Source organism: Jaculus jaculus, chromosome 1, assembly GCF_020740685.1.
Source record: "Jaculus jaculus isolate mJacJac1 chromosome 1, mJacJac1.mat.Y.cur, whole genome shotgun sequence".
NCBI classification, from domain to species: Eukaryota; Metazoa; Chordata; class Mammalia; order Rodentia; family Dipodidae; genus Jaculus; species Jaculus jaculus.
The window spans coordinates 209,158,877-209,179,683 of NC_059102.1; the positions used below are offsets into that span (position 1 = coordinate 209,158,877).

Sequence of the window (20,807 nt, forward strand, 5' to 3'; positions counted from 1 at the left end):
AAAGTTGATTTTTAATATTAAAAAAACAACTTTGCTAATGATGATGAATCCAGAGCCCTACACATTAGGCAAACACACTAGCACTGAGTGAGCTACACCCTAGCCCTGAAGCTCTTTTTCTTTTTGTAAGCAGTACTAGAGTCACACATTCCCTACTACGCTGCTGGCAGGGCTAAGGGACTAGACTTCATGAAAGATACCAGTGGTACATGCTTTGTGAAGTAGTCAATTTCTATTCAGCTGCGAGGAAAAATATTAAGCCATTTCTCAAAACTTTTACAATATAAAACGCAATTAAGAATGGACTAAGTTCAGCCCTGGAAGAAACATACAAGTGCCTGCACTTGACATCAAGTAGTAGTCAAGCAAGTATCCACCTGTAGATTAGAACTATCATATTCTGCCTGTGGAATTTTACATAGATGACAATCTCTTAAAAAGTACGTGGTCATTATAAATGAAAAACATTGATTCCCACTCAAGTAAAACTTCAGTGATACACAACTTAAAAATTCAATAGTAAGGCATTTAAGAACACTGGGGTTTCCTGTTCTCCAAAGTCACCAGGGCAATCTAAATTCTAAAAGTTACCTTGAGAGCCAAGCTCCACAGAGATTATTTTCTTGATCATCATGAATAAAGTCACAGTTTCATACAATGATGCTATCTTAGCAAGGGGCCATTTGAAGACCCAGGAATGCATTTAAAAGCCTGGGCAAATGAGACTCTGCTAGCATGTTGAACAACCTTCTTTTCATATATATATATATATATATATATATATATATATATATATGAACATGTTTGTACAGAGGGAAAAAATGATAAGGAAATGCTGTGATAAATGACAACTGACAGACATAAAGAAAACTCTGTATGTTTCTCTGCTTTCCTATTTTTTGCTGAGTTGTAGTGATTTAAATATAAAATGTCCCCCATAGCCTTGTATGCTTGTAATTAAGACTCATTTAATCCCCAGCTTGTGGAGCATTTGCAAGGTGGAACCTTGGAGGAGGGGTGTCACTGAGTGGAGAGCAGGTGTTGGAATTTTATAGGACAACCCTCCTGTCAGTGCTTGCTAGCTCACTCTTACTGCTTCCTCCCAACTGATGTGACAAGGTATGGTACTCTCTCTGCTCTGCCATGCTTCCCATGCCATGATGAAGCTTCACCTCAGAACTAAGCACCTTTCCATAAGGTGCTTCTGGTCAAGTGTTTTGCCCAAGCAACAAAGAAGATAACTGCAGCAGAGCCTCATCTTATAGGTCAATTTAATCATTCACAATTGTTCTTTCAGTTAAGTGAGCTTTCAATTAACTGTGAACGTAGAGGAGTTATGCTTGCTTCCGGCCCACTGTGATAAAGGTGCATGCAAACATTTCATGTGAAATACAGACCACATATTTTTGGATAGGGTTTCATGTTTCCCAAGTTGATCTCAAACTTACTATGTAGCTGGGGTTACAGCTACTTAGCATGGGTATCACCGCATTCACTTTATACAGTGCTGGGGATCCAACTGGGCTTTGTGCTATTAGACAAGCACTTAACCATACCTACATGATCCACATACTTAGCCCTCTACCACATTTCATAAGCCTGAAAATTATTCTTACTAATCATAGCATTCACAAAGTGAATAAATCCCTGGGTGTGGTGGTACACGCCTTTAATCTCAGCACTTGGGGAGGCTGAGGTAGGAGGACTGTTGTGAGTTAGTGACCAGTGTGGGCTACAGAATGAGACAGAGGAAGGAGAAAAATGAAGCAAGGTAATAGTCTTCAATCAAGACATGAAAGTAATACACACAAATCATTGGCCCAAATGGGAAGAAAACTGCATGTGTCTCCTTTCTATCCCTAGAGCAGGCATATCCAACCTGCAGCCCATGGGCCACACACAGCCAAAGGACAGTTTTGAATGGACCCAAGACAGAATCATAATCATAAAGCATGAGCTTTTTGTAACTTGACTACATGGTTCTCCAGTGGGTAGTTTGCAGGTGACAATGGCTTGTCAGATTTTAAAAGACTAAATAAGCTTGATCCTAGAAGACTACCTTATAGTAATTTAACTCTAGATGTGTTGTTAGTTTCATCTGATATCTTCATTCTACCTGATGATTTGTACATAGCAGGTTTTACCCACAGAATCTACTGACCAAGAACACCATGGTGTAAAAATGAATTACAACTCCTTACTCAGCAGGCTGTTTGAAAAAATAAATAATAAATAATAAATATGCTAGAAGACTACTTGTCAAAATTTAACTTCCTAAAATCCAAAAATTTTATAAGCCTTCTGTTGCTTTTATCCATGATGAACACCCTACCTTTTGGAGGAGTTTGGAGCAAGTGTACATGAGCTCTGGGTGTCACCGACTTCAAATATAAAGCTCCAGAGCCATTCTGAAATGCTTGCTTGGGAGGTTTTTCCTCGTACTTGATGACAGCAGAATTACCGGCTGGAACATGACAGGAAAGTACATCTTATTTATGAGTAAATACAGTATCAACCTCTAACAATTATTCCTTTCTCCTCAAATCAACAAATGTTTACTAGGCAACTATAATGTGTCAGTCATGACTATTGGGAATACAAAGGTAGTTTTGTCCTCATCTATGCAAAGTAAATGACAAACCCAGAAAGCATATATTTTAGCTTGCTTGGCATGGTCCTAGGTTATGCATCTTGCCCAGTTATGTTTTCATCCCAGTTGCAAGATAACTGGCCATCCATGAAGTGTAAGAAGCATGCCCAGTGTGCACACAGGAGGAGTAGCCCCTCCCCCTCAATCAGGATATGCAGAAGACTGGCTGCCTATGTTAGTGACGCAAGAATGCTAAGAGGAAAACTTCTCAGCAGCTATGAGGAGGAGATTGGTCCTGAACCCCAGCAGCTGCAGGAAGAAGTCAGAATTTCAACACCTGCCCTGTTACAAAGGTGCTCAGTCCCAAACAGAAACAAACAAAAAGAGACACTCACATGATGAAGCTCATCTGTGTTACATGAAAACACTTTCCCTTCTCTGATCATACTTTATTTCTTATTGCTCCTTAAACAGTCTTTACCATCTAATTCTAAGCATCCAATTCTATTCTGCCATTCAACAAATAGTTATACATTTTGTGTGTGTGTGTGTGTGTGTGTGTGTGTGTGTGTGTAGGTAGGGTCTCACAATAGCTCAGGCTGGCCTAAAACTCACTTTGTAGGCCCAGGCTGGCCTTGAACTCACAGAGATCTTTTTACTTTAGCCTCCCAAGTACTACCATGCCTAGCTGATGATTACTAAATTTGACCCCATTCCACACCATGTACTTCTAACAAAAGTGATATACCTACTTGGTTTACAAACTTATGAATGTGAGGATGGCTAGAAATGTCTCACTAGGCTAAGCTGTCTCAACCCTTATAACAGTGTTCATACTGGTCATACTCTCCCCTGGTCCTCATCCAGTTCCCATACAATGAGCCATCTGCTAATTCTCGTGGTGCCCAGAAATATTCCTAAGTATTAGATCATATCAACGTACAGTATCTGCTCCTGCAGACAAGCTTCTATCCATTTCCTTTCCTTCTCTCCAATCTCACCTTCCCATAGAACCTAAGGACTTGGGTTTTCCAAACTTGGCAGGATGCTCATCAAAATAATGATATTAAAGACCCTGCTTGCTATAAATGTCACACGACTTTCTAAAGCAAGGGAGGGGAATGATTTGTCTTTAAAATGATAAAACCAAAATGTGAATGAATTTATTTTTATATTTTCCACACAGAATAGGTAATAGATTTAAGCAAGCATTTTATGGAATCAAATCCAATAAAGGAAGTGATGCCATTATAACAACTGGGATTTTAGTCTTTCTCTTCTGTAAGCTATTTTTGCTCATTATATTCAGCAGCAGATGAGCCACATGGTCAGATGTTGATTATTTAAATTCAATCCAGCTTACATGCACATATAAATATTCATGCTCTATGAATATCCACTATGTTTAGTAATGACAGGCATAAACTGTGATAAGCTGAACACAGTTTTATGACCCAACACTTAAGTATCTTTCTCTCCATGTTCAATACCCTACTCCAGGCTGGCCCATTACTTTCTGAGTACAGCACAGTATGAAAGGTGTAGAGTCCTCTGAGGCATGATACCCTAAGTGCTACATGGCAGCTGACTCAGCATTCTGCTGGTTCTAGAATTGTCCTCAACCAGAGTAGGTTCATTATGCCATTATCCTCAGTCTTAACCAGCTCAATGATGCTAGAACAGAATATTCTCTAGAATGTTTATTTTTATTTTCCCAGGCCAAGATATGTTTCAAGTGAAATACAAGGCAGAAATGACAGAATCATAGCAGAAAATAATGTGATATTCTCAGAAAAATCTTAGCAGAAGAAATGCATTCCTACTAGAAAAGAGTTCTCATTGATCCAGACTTGATTTGCCAACTAGAAATGTGAAAATAGAAATATGAAAATACTTCATTCTGGCATCTAGTTGAAATGAGTTTTGGTATCATTGAATTATATATATACACAGAAAGCCAACACTGTTCATTTCTGGAAATCTTTGTGAATCCTTTTAACACTCCCCACTGTGCCTGATCATCTGCCTACCTGGCTTAAAATCAAGTTACTACTGAAGTCTAAGCTTTTACATTTCAAAGCAAATTCATTCAGCTTTGTAATTACAAGACTGTCCCATATATTCCCTAGAAAGACATTAAGAGAGCACAAACAAATAAAATAGTGGTCTGGGTGGTATTTCCTTATTAAGTAGTCCATTTGAATGGAAGTGCTAACATGTCTTGTAACAAGGAGAAGCCAGAGTATATACTGCTCAATTCTTTCATTCCTTGCCGGTGGCAGACATCACTAGTCAAACACAAAACTTTTCCTCTGACTATGGAGACTGCCTGCAAAAGTGTCAACTCCTTCCTGACTGCTCAGCAGGTGTGCCCATACCCACTCATCATTCCTACCACAAGAGAAACAAAACTGAGGATCAGGAAGATTCATCCTTCTGTCAGCTTAGTCACTTGACCAATCAAAACACCCTCCTTCCAAATGGTCTTAATGAAGTGATGAGAAGTCAGAAAAGTGTTGCTTGAAATAGTCAGAATGGTCCAGTCCTTCCCAACCACTTAGTGAAGAGATGGATGCTAAGGGAAGAGAAACACTGTTCAACTTCCCACGAGCTGGTAGAAAACCAGGACAACCCCCAGGCGAGCGCACTTTCCCGCAGATCCAGAACACTTGCTGTCAGCCAGGCTGCCACCAACATGAACGATGAGAGTGGCCCGTTTCTTTATTTAGTCCTTCTGATCTCCTATTTCTCAGAGTGCAGAAGGTTACCTCTCTTCCATTGCCCCACACCATCTGTCTCAAAAATAAACATGCTTCTGTGACCAAAGGGAAAGGGGAAGGAAATCTCGAGTCTTCACAATCTTGCTAATGTGGCAGAATTATACTTTCTTCCTACTTCCAAGTTGCACCATGATCTACAAACCTTCAATTCTATGCAAGACCTAGGACGTATCATTCCTCTCTCACCACTACTTTAATGATCTTGAAAGTGGACTGAGGCTGAATGAGCTTACAGTATGTAACCTCCAAAACTGTGCAAATATGGCATGGAAAACTGCTGTGCAGTGCTTGATGCTAATATCCAGAAGAAGGCATTACCTTGATTCTACATCTCTATACTTAAAAGAACACACACAAAGAATGTGCTAAAACTCTGAAAAAATATTGTCTTATGACTCTTCATTCAATCAGTTTATGCTTGGTACTGTTATTTCTATGGGATCCCAAAGTACTAAGAACCAAATGCTCACCTCCCCAGCACTAGCTCTGTCAGAGTTGATAACTGATGCCACTAGCAATAAAACATCACAAAGACTGGAGCACACAAAAAAGGGAATCATACTCCTTAAAGAGGTTCAAATGCTTCAGCCAGGAAGAATCAAAACACACATCAAAAGACTAAGTTATCTCTTAACATGACCCTTCATTATCAGAGGCAGGAAGATTTCAGTTCAAAAGGATTCTTTCATATTTTAAGGTAGTCTTTAAAAATAATTTATACATGTTTAGTGCTTTTCTATGGATTATATACTAGTTATAATTAAAGAAAACAAAATGTGATGTTTCCATTTAATTTGTAGGAAAGCATATTTATATATTTGTACAACTACAACTATGCTACACACACAAAGCTACCATTTAATCATAAATTAAACCATCAAATAGTCTTTGATAAGAGAATAGCTTCATGTCTCAAGAATACTGACAATGCTGAGTTATAGTTTGTAAGTCCCCAAACACATAAGATATACAATAAAATTTGTTCCAAACAGGTGCACTCACATCTTAAATGCACAGAAATATATGCAAGCGATGCCACAAACAACATAAATTATAAGCTGCAAAATTAACCATCAAGAGGTTTTAAAATCAATTTATTGAATAAAAATTTAAGCATGCTTACAAAGAAAAGAATCAAACCAGAAATCATCGACCTACTTCTTTTCCCAGTAAGCGTGGCTAACAAAGGAATTATACACAGGCTGTAGGATCCCACGACCAGCAGTGCCAATAAGGTGACATCGTAGTGCCTCTCTGAACCAGCCGGGGGGGTGAGTGTAGAATTGATAAAGATCTTTGAAGAAATTTCAGTTTCTGTACAACTGCGAAATCCTCCTGGTATAGTCATTTAAAAGGATCAAAGCAAGTTCAAGCAGGAAAAACTGCAGCCATGTTCACGCTCACACCCTTCATGCTTGCTCTTAGTGAATTAGAACAGAAGGGGGCAAATCTGTAAGGTCCACAAGGCTCTACCCAGGAACAGAATAAAGCAGCTAGCAAATCAAACCAAGAAAGAGACTTGCTGATGTGAATGCTTAATCTGCAAGGGGGGACATGTGGCCACTAGACAGGCTCTGTGGGTGCGTGGTGAGCCCCTTTGTTAACAGACACAAAGGAATAGACAAAAGCATTTCACAACCTCCTTGGGAGGGTCAGGCATGCCACTCAAACGGTGGCCAAGTCAACATGGCAGGAGACGGAAAGTGCTGGTGCAGCACTCTGGGATGTCACAGGGTCCATCACTATTGCTTTCGGAACATGTTGGTGATTTTATCTAGGCAGTTTGTTTTTAAAATTCATACTGTAGGACAGAGAAGGCTAGAAGGCAAATAACCTTAAAGTATATGTGAATCACCCTTTCAAATTCATAGAGAACTACACTAAATGCAAACACTTCTGGGCATCCCTCCCCCACACCCAACTTTAACTTTCAAGCAATAAGCACATTATGGTCTCATTTAATTTTTAGTAATATATTCCAGCATTCCTTATATATCTGTCAGCATCTACTGACTTGCCTACCAGACTACTTCCAGCTGTTTAGTGACCTGCTCGAAATGTGTTTGTTGTTCAATGCCTTACTTTGTACAGATTATTCCATCACATACTTGCTGTGTGACTTTTGACCAGTAACAACATCTCTGAGCCTCAATTGCATTTTATATAAAACAAAAAAAATAGCAGAATTATATTGGGGGATGGGAATATGAAATTGTGTGCAGCAGCCCTCTGACACCACACCACACCACACCCAGAAGGATCCAATAACTGTTTTTCTACATTATCTTTGTATACATACACAAACACACACCTTTAAAAGTACAGATGTCACCGGACTAGAGAGATGGCTAAGTGGTTAAGGTGCTTGCCTGCAAAGCCTAAGGACCCAGATTTGACTCCCTAGTACCACAAAAAGCCATGTACACAAAATTGTGTGTGTATGCAGTGGCTAGAGGCCCTGGCACACCCATATTCATTCTCCCTCTTTCTCAAATTTTTTAAAGAAAAAACAGAGCAATCATATCTCCCCCTCTCCCCATAAGCTCATATTTTATCTGACATTCGGGTCATCTTTGCAAATAATTTCTTGCTCCTTGCCAGTTTTTGAGAGTAAGGACTATTTTGTTTATGTCCCATCACCCTCGGTTGGTGTCTGGACACAGCAGGCACCCCAAAATTATTTAAATTAATTCATGAGTTATTTTGTGAAAAAATGTAAGACATAAATGAAATAATAAGCATTCTATCATCCACTTCCTATACAGAAACAGAATTTTTATTAAATATTTGAAGAATATTCTCCTGAGCTTAAATGACTTACACACTTGAAATCAGTCATATCACACTGATTGTAGCACCCAGTGCAAAAGCTCACAGCACACACATCTAGAAGATACGGTCTGCTACGAAGTAAATGAAACTGTAATCACGTTTTTCTCTGATGTCCAGTTGGGTTCCACAAGCCCCTGGTTACTATTCTTTGGCAAACAATCACTCAAACACCACTAATTCAAATGTCTCCCTCATACAAAAATACAGTAGGTTCAGTTTCACACCACATTCATCTGAAGAGATTTAAGACCTGTTTTTCCCTGTCAAACTTTGAGCCTTCCAAAGAAGTAATATGCACATTTCTTCCTCATTGCAGAAACAGAAATTTCACTGGTTATTTGAGTACAGTGTTTTTGTTTTTTGGAACTTCCATTTTGTTGCAAGAATCCCCAAAGCTTGACATCATATCGACTTACAATTATTGCTGTAGGTGCTGAGATCGCTGGGGGTGCTGGCAACTGAAGGAGTGCTTCCTGTCCTCCGCAACACAGAACTTTTCAAAGATGCTTTGGATTTAGGAAGTGGTCTAGGCAAATTCACCCAAGATGGCTGTGCAGATTTCAAGGATGTAGGCTTTCCTTGGGATTTAAAAAAACAGAACAAGTTTCCACCAGTATCCATTTTGAAAGCTGGTGTTTTCAGCTTGTACATTCAAACATCAGAATGCAAAATGAATGTTGAAAGTCAAGGCACTTCAGATGAAAGATGTAAGCTTCACCCATACTTGTTTGTTTTGAATAATTTAAGAGGCAGAAGAGCAGAAAAGATGAAGCAATTAGGCTATGTGAAGTGCGGCTGTAACCCTATAATCTGAGGTAACTAACTTGCATATCTCTGAAGTAGAAGACAGATCAGAATAATTGGAAAACTGAAATCAAAGCAGAAACAAACTGATATGACATCCTGCCATACTTTTAACATCAAGCAAATTGCTTCATGCACACACTAGCAAAGTGCTTCATGCACACCATATAAAAAAATAAATAAATGAAAATTTAAAAGCACTTCACACAGAAAGAAAGGAAGCAAGGAAAGAAGGGAGGGAGGTAGGGAGGGAAGGAAGGAAGGAAGAAAAAAAGAAAAGCAATTGGAGAAATTTTTCATTTGAAAAAATACTTGATGCCAAACACCAGGGGGCGCAATGTTATTGCTGTTTTTTTTTTGTTGTTGTTGTTTAACTTCAGTTTATGCGAAACTTAAATGGTCTTCACCCAAGTTTCTAATTCATAGCAAAGTGTTTTCACTTACCCATAAAGTGGTGTGCTTATTTTCTGAACTATGTGGAGCCACTTTATGGGGATACAGCTCTTAACTATTCATGTGTACTTTCTAAGCTCACGCTATGTGACACTCCTACTATCCACACATTGTACTTCCCCAGCTTAATTCTTTGCTCACAACTTCAAACTCACTCTGCTGGGTGTGTGTAGTATGCATTTTTATATGTGGGTACAGGCACGTACGCAGGTGTGTGCTTATGTGTAGGAGCCAGAAGTAGATGTTGGCGTACTGCTCAGTCACTCTCCACCTTATTTATCAAGACAGGGTCCTTCACTGAACCAGAGCTCACTGATTTCTCTAGATTAGCCAGTTAGCATACTCCAGGGTCTACCTGTCTCCACCTCCTGAGTGCTGGTATTACAGGTGTGCACCTCCACACCTAGCTTTTTAAAAATGTGTATGTAGTGAGTGTGCTTGTATTTGTGAGATGGTGTGGGGGGAGGGGGATGAGCATATTTTGCACCTGTGTGTAGAGGCCAGTGGTTGATGTCTCCCTATCACTCTCTTCCTTATGTATTGAGATAGGATATCTCACTGAGCTGATAGCTCACCAGTCCAGAGTCTAACAGCTATGCTGTTCCAGAGAATACTCCTGTCTCTGTGTCCTGAGAGCTGAAATTACAGGGTCAGACTACCAAACCCCACATTTATGTGTGTTCTGAGAATACTGACTTGTTTCCTTATGCTTGGGTGGCAAGCACTTTATGAACGAAGGCATCCCCCAGCCTGGAAAGTCTATTTTACTTACTTGACTTTCTACTCAATGTCTTACATGAACAAATCTCACACTCTCAACTGCTGCCCTGCCCTCTTCCTGAAGTGCCCTCAACTACATTCTTTATTAGGGGTTTCCACTTGGATACTCTTCTACTTACTAGTGTTATTATATCTGTTTTTCCTCTTAGTAATATCTTATTTGACAGAAATAAAGAGAGAGAGAGAAGAGTGATGGGCATACCAGGGCCTCCAGCCACTGCAAATAAACTCTAGGGGCATATACCACTTTGTGTACTTTGTGCATCTGGCTTTACAGGGGTACTAGAGAATCAAATCCAGGTCCTTAGGTTTTGCAGGCAAGAACCTTAACTGCTGAGCCATCTCTCCAGCCATATTTAACTCTTTTTAAACAAGCCTCAAGAACTAAATCCATGTTTTCTCCACAGCTCCCCATATAGTCCTGCTAGACTCTCTCAATGCTACCAGTATCATAGACCTGAAGAAACTCAGGCCCACTGAGACCTCTGATGAAAATGCGGCTGTCATATTGTCTAGTGGCACCATGAGTACGGTAACGATGCCTGGACCTTATGTTCATGACTTTGTCCTAGTGATTTCAACAATAAAAATCTCATCTTACTAGAGAAAAATGAGCTCCCATCCCTCAGGTGTGGCATCTGAAGTCATCCACATTAAGGCTGCCTACCTCTCCAGCCTTACCCCACACTGCTCTTGGACATCGGGATGCCCTCTGCTCCAATCAGCTTAGCTGTCTCTCGGACATGAGAACCTACTTGCATGCAGTGTTACTTTGTTAGGCACATTGTTTCTTTTCAGTGAGCTTTTCTCAAACCAAATCCTAGGGATTATCTTTTCTATGCCACCTAGGCAACTGCAATGGACTCTTAACTGTCCTTCATCTTTCCCAACTCTATCATTTTATTTCTGAGTATTAAAATGAAGGTCGTGACCTAAGCTAAAATCTGAGATCCTGCAGGATGGTGACATTATCTTTAATCTCACTCATATTTAGCTTTACAGGCATAAAGGTAGTTCTGGCATTGATTACCACTTTTATCCGTACACCTCTACAACACAACTTTATTTATTTCTTCCAGTTCATTTTGCTCTATGCTCCTCTGATACCCTCCTTGGGACTAACGTGATCTTCTTTCCATACAGACCTTTGTATGCACCAACAAAACCAAAGCTGGCTGACTACTTCAGAATCAACATCTGCATTCTAACAACATCCTCCAGATAATTCAATTATACATCCAGCTGTACATGGTAACACATGTCTGTAATCCCAGCTGAGGCAGAAGAACTAAAAGTTCAAGACCTGACTGGGTTAGAGAGTGAGGTCAAGGCCACTCTGCACAACTTAGTGAGAAAAGAGGGCTGGGATGTATGCAGGTCACTGTGGTAGATCACTTGTTTAGCATATGTGTGGCCCTGGGTTCTATGCTTAGTACCACAAAACAAACAAAAATGAAATGAGAGAATCTTGACCTTTCCATAATCCTCTCCCACTAGGCTGCCCTCCTCTGTGCACAGTGGACATGTCACCCTTAATGTTTATTGCACATACTTGCTTCATGTGCATTTACTTCCATATGTATGTTGGACTAGTATCTAAGATCCATGAAAGCAGGAAGTATACTTAATTCAGGCTTGTTCATTAGATCTTACAGAGTATGAAGTGTGAAATGAACCTTCACAGATGTTGGTCAGATCAGTTTTCTTTCAATGCTCTGGGAAATACCTTCACATTGCTGGGACAAAGTACCCAACCAAAAGTAGCTGACTGGAGGAAAGGGTTTATTGTGCCTCACAGTCTTGAGAAGCTTTATGCTAGCAGGAAAGGATGGTAGGGAAGAGGCTAGGGATCATTCTTGCCATAGCAGGCAGCAGGAAGCAAGTGAGCTGAAATAGGGCTGGCAAGATGGGACTAGTAAACATCAAGAGTGAATAAGAAATATTAATAACATGTTCTCTTGCCATCTGCATTGAGGCATCCAACCCATCACCTCTTACAAGCCAATTTAGCTCTTCAGTGGATTATTTACATGAAGGGAACCAGTCTTTTCATCCCTTACAATAGTTAGCAAATAAGAGTTATCCAAATACCCATTTGACCTTTGCTTTGTAGTTTCATCAGTTTTACTTGCTTTTTAGAGGAATAGAAAAGCCAAACTTTTTATAATATAAATTTACCAAACTGTGGCCTGTTTAGCAGAACATACCAACTGAGTCCTCACTACAAACAAAAAGCAAGGTTGAGCAAGTAACAGACCAAACTTTCTGGCCCACAGCTACAATGCAGTCAAGACCCAACAAGTTCTGAAAGTGCATGGGTTCATTGGAAAGGCATGTTTCCTGGCATGGCTTCTGAAGCATCACAGCGAGGCAGACACTGCTTGGTGTCCTTGGGGTTGTTAGAGAACACCTAAGCCATTGCTCACTCCCACAGACACCCAGCCCAGAAGCAAGCTCATGCCAGGTTCAATCATCATTCCCCTGACCTGCTCTATTGCATGTTCACTGGTTTCCTTGTCCCATCCATTCAGCTCTTCCTTCCCACTGATGGCAACTCTTCCCTGCCCCATCATTGCTCTTGATAAGGGGCATGAGTAGTGAAAGTATAATGCTTATTTCATCAAAATGTTAGCTTTTTTATTTTTATTTTTTGGAAATGGTGCTAAGTGCCCAAACTAGTCTCCAATGTTTGGACTCAAACGGTCCTCTTACCTCAGCTGCCAGTGTCCTGGGACCACAAACATGCTGTACAACTGTGTCTGGCTCCCTGGTAGCTCTTATGCTATTGGTAATGTATGACTATTACATTCTTGCTTTATAAAAATGACTTAGATGAGTTGACAGCTAGTTTAAACCACATGTCGACATAGTGGCAGTAAGTCCTAGTGCCTAACCACCTGTCTAATGCCCCCTGCTGTGCCACAGAAGAGCAACATCACAGAGGAAGAAGAGCTAGGTGGGAAGAAAACACATTCAAAGTTGAGCCATATTCCCACCAGGAGGAAGTTCCAACAGTAGGATGGACCAACAGTGAGTGCATAGCAAAGATCTTCAATTGTTTCACCAATCATCCTAATATTTAATTTGATGGTAAAACTAACCTAAAGTAGTTATATGTTACAGGGATGCATATAGATCATCAGCACTATAGAAAGAAATCCATGCCAATATTGGTCAAAACGGGACACTGTGCTGCCTGAGCATCCAATTCTTACACAGTGAACTCTTTTGGTTCTTTGACCGGCTGTCCTGAGAAGGTGATTCTTGCAACTGCATGCCATGCAACTCAACCCAGAAGCAAAAAACAAAGATGTAAGATGTCCTCGCAGAAATTTTAGGGGACCTCAGTAATGTTTTAAAGCTCATACATTTAGCACAGACATATGTAGGCAACAGATTTGTTTTGATTCTAATAATCATTTTTTTGCAAAAAAATCTAGAAATAACATTTATCCTTTGTCTTATATGAGAACAGGGAGTTTCCTGGGTTTGAAATATATGTCCATTAGTCAACTAATTTATGAGGACATAGTTCAGTGGTAGAGTGTTTGTCTAGCATGCAAAAGGCATCAGGTTTGATGTCCAGTAACACCCCCCCCCCCCACACACACACACACACTCGTACTAGGAGAAGGACCTTGGGAAAAATACTGTATACAACAGAAAGGTCTGTAAAAAATAAAATGCCTTGCAAAACTCAAAGTCCAAATGAAAGACTAGGTAAAACAAAGGGCAATGTATACCTTCTTTCACAGAAATTAAGTAGCATGATGCTTGCCAGAAAATTTAGAGACAGAAATAGGGGGATTCTCAATGGTATAAGATTTCAGTTACGCAAGATGAGCAGATTATAGAGATGCACTGTACAACATAATGCCCATGTTTAACAACATTGTTACACACTGGAAAACTGTTAAGAGGGTAGATCCGTGCTAGGAGAGGGGGAGCCAAAATAAAACACAAGAGAGCAAAAGGAAGGAAAATGGAGGAAGTGGAGAAGGAAGGTAAAAGAAAGAGAGAAGGAAAACAGACTTGAAAAAAGCAGTAATAACCATAAGAGGTGGGATATTGGGAAACAAATGCAATCAAATTGTTAGTCAGAAGTGACTGAGAAATAATCACTAAAACTTGAAATAGGACTGTTCGACTGCTCAAGGACAAAAGTGAACTTTTCCTTTGATGATGACCAGTTAGATGATGACTATCTAAAGATAACTAATAAATATTAACATTGATGTGGAAGGCAGGGGAGGTGATGTAAGAAAAAAGTTTGAGAGAGGCCAGTTTGAAGGGAAGAAGCAGGTAGACATCTCTGGCAGGGAGGACTGTTCTCCTGTGAGGTAGCAGAGAGACACAATCACATTTCAGCAGTCTTGGGAATGGAAACATGAAGTGTCCATGTAGCTTTTTGCAGGGTGGAGGGCATCTCAAAAGATTGGGTTGTGCTGGCAAAAAGGGGGAAAGAGAGAGATTAATGAGCGATGGAAGCGACTTCTTTCTCCTGAGACAGCCAGCCAGATATCCAGCAGGTGTCAAGCTCCCCAGAAGACATAGTCAGCAAACTGCTTTCTTCTGAGATTGGGACAAGGATCAGTTTTGTGATCTCTGGTGGACAGACTCCTGGCTCCAGGAGAAATCTTAATGACTTCCTCAATAAAAGAAATTTTCTAACTCCTTCAGATGGCTCAGCAGTTAAAGGTACTTGTTTCAAAGCATGCTGGCCTGGATTCACTTCCCTAGCATCCATATAAAGCCAGATGCACAAAGTGGTGCATGTGTCTGGAGTTCATTTGCAATGGCAAAAGGCCCTAATGGGTTCATTCTCCTTCTTTCCTTCCCTCATTCATTCACTCTCTCACATAAAGAAATAAAAGCTCATCAGTTAAAGATGCTTGCTTGGAGAGTTTATGAGGAGCTGGTTTAATGAATAACATACTTGCTAAGCAAGGATTAGAACTGGAGTTTGGATCTCCAACACTATATGTAAATTTCAAGTGGGCATGGCGGCCACCCACAATCCCAGAACAAAGGAAGTGTAGATAGTGAAACCCCCAGGGCAAGCTGGCTAACTAGACTAGCTGAATCAGCAAACTGTGGGCTCAAGCAAGAGACTGTGCCTCAAAAAAGAGAGTAGTCGAGGAAGACACCCAACATCAACATCTGTCCTCCACACACACACACACACAAATGCATACACACTCACACAGGAGCTGCCACCACCACACACTTAGCAACATGCACAAAAAGGCAATGGGACCAAATTTAATCAAATAAAAGATACCTAAGACCAAATAGATCAGAAAACCAAGAAAGGATAAATTGAATGGATAAAGTAGATTCCAGTAATCATTTTGACTCCAGACCAACTGCAAGGAACAGCATTTCTTCAAGCCCCTTTATCTTACTATGGAAAAAACAAAGGAGTCAACATTGTCATTATTACTTTTATATGGCTATTACAGATAGTCACTTGACTACTGGAAAAGTCTTAAGATAGCTTAACAGAATTGCTTCCTAGAGCTGGAACTTTAAGCCAAAGAATTAACTCCTAACTGGTGCTCCTATTAAATTAACTCCTGACTGATGCCCCTATTAAATGAGCATTCTTCAAGAGAAAATGCTCAGGCCTTCACAACTACCTGGTGTGAGGTTAGTTCCTGCCTCTTCTGTTCTTTCAAACAGTTTAGGAAAGAATGTGAGTCTCACACTGCAAGTGCCACACCTTAAAGGAACCAGCACAATTGCCAGAACCACAAAAACATCTGCCAGCCAAAGCAATTTTCCATCTCTGATCTAGCAACTACACTAAGTTAACTTAGCTTTAACATATTTTCCATAAGACTCTTCAATACTGAGAATAATGACCAGCCATTCTTTACATGTAATCAAATGTATGAGTTTTGGAGATGAAGTTACTTGAGTACATACACGCACAACACATTAACTACAGTGTTACCTTATATTAGAAGACAGACATCACCTTTAAAAAAAATCTAGACAAGTGCTAGAGAGATGGCTTAGTAGGTAAGAGCTTTCCTGTGAAGCCTAAGGACCCCGGTTCGAGGCTCAGTTCCCCAAGGACCCACATTAGCCAGATGCACAAGGGGGCACACGCATCTGGAGTTCCTTTGCAGTGGCTGGAAGCCCTGGTGCGCCCATTCTCTCTCTTTCTCTCTCTGCCTCTTTCTCTCTGTGTGTCATTCTCAAATAAGTAAGAATAAACAAAAAAAAATTTTTAAGGATCTAGACAAGGGCCAGGTATGGTGGTGCATGCCTTTAATCCCAGTACCTAGGAGGCTAAGGTAGGAGGATCACTGTGAATAGACTAGTGAATTCCAGGTCAGCCTGGGATAGAGCAAGACCCTACCTCAGAGAAAGATCTGGGCAAAGTCAGACATGGTAGTTCACACCTTTAATCCCAGTACTTAGGAGGCGGAGGTAGGCAACTTGCCATGAATTTAAAGTGAGCCTGGGCTACAGAGCAAATTCCAGGTCATTCTGGCCTAGAATGAAACTCTGCCTCAACAAACAAACAATAATAATAATAACACAAGATATGAACAACCAATTCATATGGATGGGTGTGTTACAGTAATGTTTAGTTGCTTACTCTGAAAGACAAGTGCAAGTAATCACAAAGCTCAAGTGTATATGGTATCAGTGTCAGAAACTCCAGACATCTTGCTATAGTGATCATTATCAAGTGTCTGTGGGGAAACCTGCAAAGTATTAGAACAGGTATTGTGTTTCATTATAATAAGATATCATGCTCTGTAGTTCGCATTGCTTAGTGGGAACATATGTTGTAGGGAAAACCAATGAAGAAGGAAAGCTAGGCATTATACAATTGGGAGGGACATGGTATTAAATGCTAGGTGAGGAATTTTAAACATTAATTTTGGGGGGTGAGTATGGTGAGAGGATGAATAGAGAAGCATTGTAGATTCTTAGTATTTGTGTGAGAAATTGGTCACATGGCATAGAACTAAAATCAGCACAAGTTAGGAGGATGGCACACCTGCCAGGGCTAGAAGAACGGGGATTTTAACCAGACAATGAAAGCAGGTAACTGAGGTCACTTTGTGACACATATCTTAATTAGGAATGCACGGGCTGGGGAAATAGCTCAGTCAGTTAAGTACTTACTTGCAAGCATGAGGACTTGAGTGCAATCCCCAGAACCCACGTTAAAAACCCAAGCATAGAGGCCCACGCTTGTAATACCAGCACTGGGATTGTGGAGAAAAGAGGATACCTAACACTCAGTGACCAGCCAATATAGCCTAGTTGGCAAGTTCAATAAATTACAGATCCTGTTTCAAAACTGTAAATAGTGCCTGAGAAGTGGCACCTGAGATAGTCCTCTGGATTCCAAACACACATGCACCCACACACACATCAAAACGCACACAATAAGGCAAGCAAGAAGTGGCAGGGCCATTCAGCTCTGGAGTCAGGAAGATAAAATGCTAATTAAATAGAGTTCAATTACCAAAGATAAGAACATGTTCATAGCTATAATTATAGCTACGGTTCTTTACGTGAAACTGCATAAAATGACCTTGGTAGTAATTCTCTACAATAATACGAATTATAAAATTACATTTACCAAAATCAATAAGCAAATAATAGTAGTAAGTTATGGCAGCAATAAATTACATATAGCCAAAACAATGGTTGCATTTTACTCCCAATTAACCCTAATAGACTAAATGCTTTCTGCTTTCACTGATGCATATCTCAATAATGCATCTGGCTAAGAAATCATCTTCATTGGAAGAGTATCATACTACATAGAGATTCTTCAAATAAACCTCATAGGTTGTTTATAAAATATCAGTATTAACAGCACACGTGCACATGCACACACACACACAGAAAAAAATAAAAAATGATCCTTTAGCAACAAAAGGAGGTACACTGACAAATGTATACATACTGTTTCTACACATTTGTAAAAAAGGATTTGAATCAATATATGTTAATTTTCCCCCTGACCTGGTACTTTAGTTTAATGATATTTTGATCATAACCTACATAAGATGGCTTTTAAAGGAACTGGATTTAACAATTTTTGATAATTAAGATGCAACCAGCTTCAAAATTCTGAAAGAGAAAAATAATGAGATGACTACAATTCAACAACAAATAAACCAAACAATTAAATTTGAAAATAGTCAAAGGACCTGAACAAGAGATTTCTCCAAAAATGAAATAGAAATAACCAGCAGGCACACACAAAGATGAATGATGCTCAACATTCTCAGTCATGAGAGGAAGTGCAAATCAAAACCACAATGAGACACACTAGGTGGCTTAGTACAAAGTACTATAATAAATGTTGGCAAGTACACAGAGAAATGACAGCCTTTGTGCCTTGCTGATGAGAATGTCAAGTGGAATAGCAACTGTGGAAAATAGCATGGTGATTCATCAAAAAATTAAATGTAGTTTTGCCATATGATCAAGCAATTCCATGACTGAATATACACCTAGAACAGGTGAGAGCCAAGACTTGAAGAAACATGTAAACCCATGTACATCATCCTAGTAGCCCAAACGTGGAAGCCACAAAGTGGGAATGGGGAGAAACTTTGTCAAAATGTGGCACATATTTATCTACATTTGACTAGTATTCAGCTTTAGAAAGAAAAATATGGGCTGTCTTACCAGTTAAGGTGCTTGCCTTTGAAGCCAATGGGCCCAGGTTCTAATCTCCAGTACCCATGTAAAGCCAGATGCACAAAGTGGTGCATGTATCTGGAGTTTGTTTGCAGTGGCTGGAGGCCCTGGAGTGCCCATATACTCATTCTCATTCTCTCTTTCAAGTAAATAAAATATTTAAAAAGAAGAAAAATCTGACAGTCACCAAAATATAAACGAACCTTGACATGATGCTAAGTTACATAAGACAGTCACAAAAGGACAAACATGACATGATTCACCTTCTATGAGATCCCTGACACAGGCAAACTTATAACGACAGAAGAAGGATGGTTGCCAGGGGCTGGCAGAAAGGGAGAGTTGGAGAATAAGGTTTATGCACACAGATGCCAGTGAGGGCACACCAATGGGATATAGATGGTGGTGGTGGCTGCTCAACACTAAATGTACTTAGTGCCACAAAATCTATACATTGAAAAATGGTTAAAAGGAGCCAGGCATGGTGGCACATGCCTTAAATCCCAGCACTCAGGAAGCAGAGGTAGGAGGATCATTGTGAGTTTGAGGCCACCCTGAGACTACAAAGTGAATTCCAGCTCAGCCTGGGCTAGAGTGAGATCCCACCTCAAAAACAACAAATCTAAAGGCTCTTCAGTGGTGCACCCTGGGTAAGTTGCCAATGTTCCTATAAGTAATCCTCACCCATGCTTTTGTAAGCAACTTTAATTAAACTCACAGGATCACCAGAACAAACAGACATGAAAGCAGAAAGGGAGGCTAGTTGGGAAGAGGAAGGGGATCAGTGGGAGAGAAAGGAGGACAGCAGAGGATAATGGGAGAAATATGATCAAGATAATTATCTATGTGTATAAAATCATCATAATAACATATGCCAATAAAACATTAAAATCATTATAATTGAAAATTCAATATATAATGTAAATTTTACTATAGTTTTCATGTTAAAAAAAGCAAAAAAAAAAAAAAGTAAAACAATGGGTTGGGGAGATAGCTCAGTACTTGCTTGCAAAGCTTACCAGCCCAAGTTCAATTCCCCAGTATCCACATAAGGCCAGATGTACACAGTGGACAAGCATCTGGAGTTCATGTGCAGTGTCAAAAAGCCCTAGCATGCCCTCTCTCTCTCTCAAATAAATATTAAAAAATAAAAATAAATAAAACAGGCTGGGGAGATGGGTCAGCAGTTAAGGGTGCTTACTTGGAAAGCCTGCCATCCCAGGTTTGATTCCCCAGTACCCACATAAAGCCAGATATACAGAGTGGTGCATTCATCAGGAGTTTGTGTGAAGCAACCAGAGACCCTGATTGCCTATTCCCCCTGCACTTTCTCTCTCTTTTTATATCTCTCTCCACTTCTCTCTCTCTTTGCAAATAAACAAAACTACTTTTAAACAACAAAAATAAATCAAACAAACATTCTGGCTACTGGTAGTACTCTAGTTACTACCCAGCCCACTGCTACCTTGCAGAGTTCTCAATCAACTACTCTCTATCTCTAAAAATAAATAAAACATTCTGTCTTAATTGGTATAAAGCTGAATGAACAGATTAATAATCTGATGTATAAAGCTTATAAATTCAGGATAAGATCAACTGAATTAAGGAAAATATTTATTTGTATTATTCATATATTTAAGTTGCAAAATAAAATCTGAGAAACACTGTGGTGTAGTGACTAAAAGCAGACAATCTAGAGCAGACAACACAGGTTCAAACCAACCTCCACCACGCGCTCTAGGAGTAGATTATTTACCCTCTCTGCACTATTTCCTCTATGTAAGAAAGAATGATTATAGTTGTATTACTGCATAGATGCTTGTTAGCATTAAATGACATGACAATCGTCAGATGCTTAGAACAGTACATGGTAAACAGCACATGTG

The 20,807-nt window shown here is 39.8% G+C and overlaps 1 protein-coding gene across 4 annotated transcripts in view; it reads right to left on the minus strand.

The window, feature by feature from the left end:
- Positions 1 to 20,807, minus strand: part of Mtus1 (microtubule associated scaffold protein 1) — a 177,519-nt gene that overhangs the window by 83,675 nt on the left and 73,037 nt on the right. For 2 of the 4 annotated variants that reach the window (XM_045132009.1, XM_045132015.1), the window contains exons 4-5: positions 8,619 to 8,780; positions 2,333 to 2,464 (exon numbers count right to left, since the gene is read on the minus strand). In XM_045132009.1, coding sequence (XP_044987944.1) covers positions 2,333 to 2,464; positions 8,619 to 8,780 — 294 coding nt within the window. Of the gene's footprint in view, positions 1 to 2,332; positions 2,465 to 6,528; positions 6,836 to 8,618; positions 8,781 to 20,807 lie in introns of those variants that run through there. The other 2 variants (XM_045132021.1, XM_045132017.1) reach the window with 2 other exon arrangements.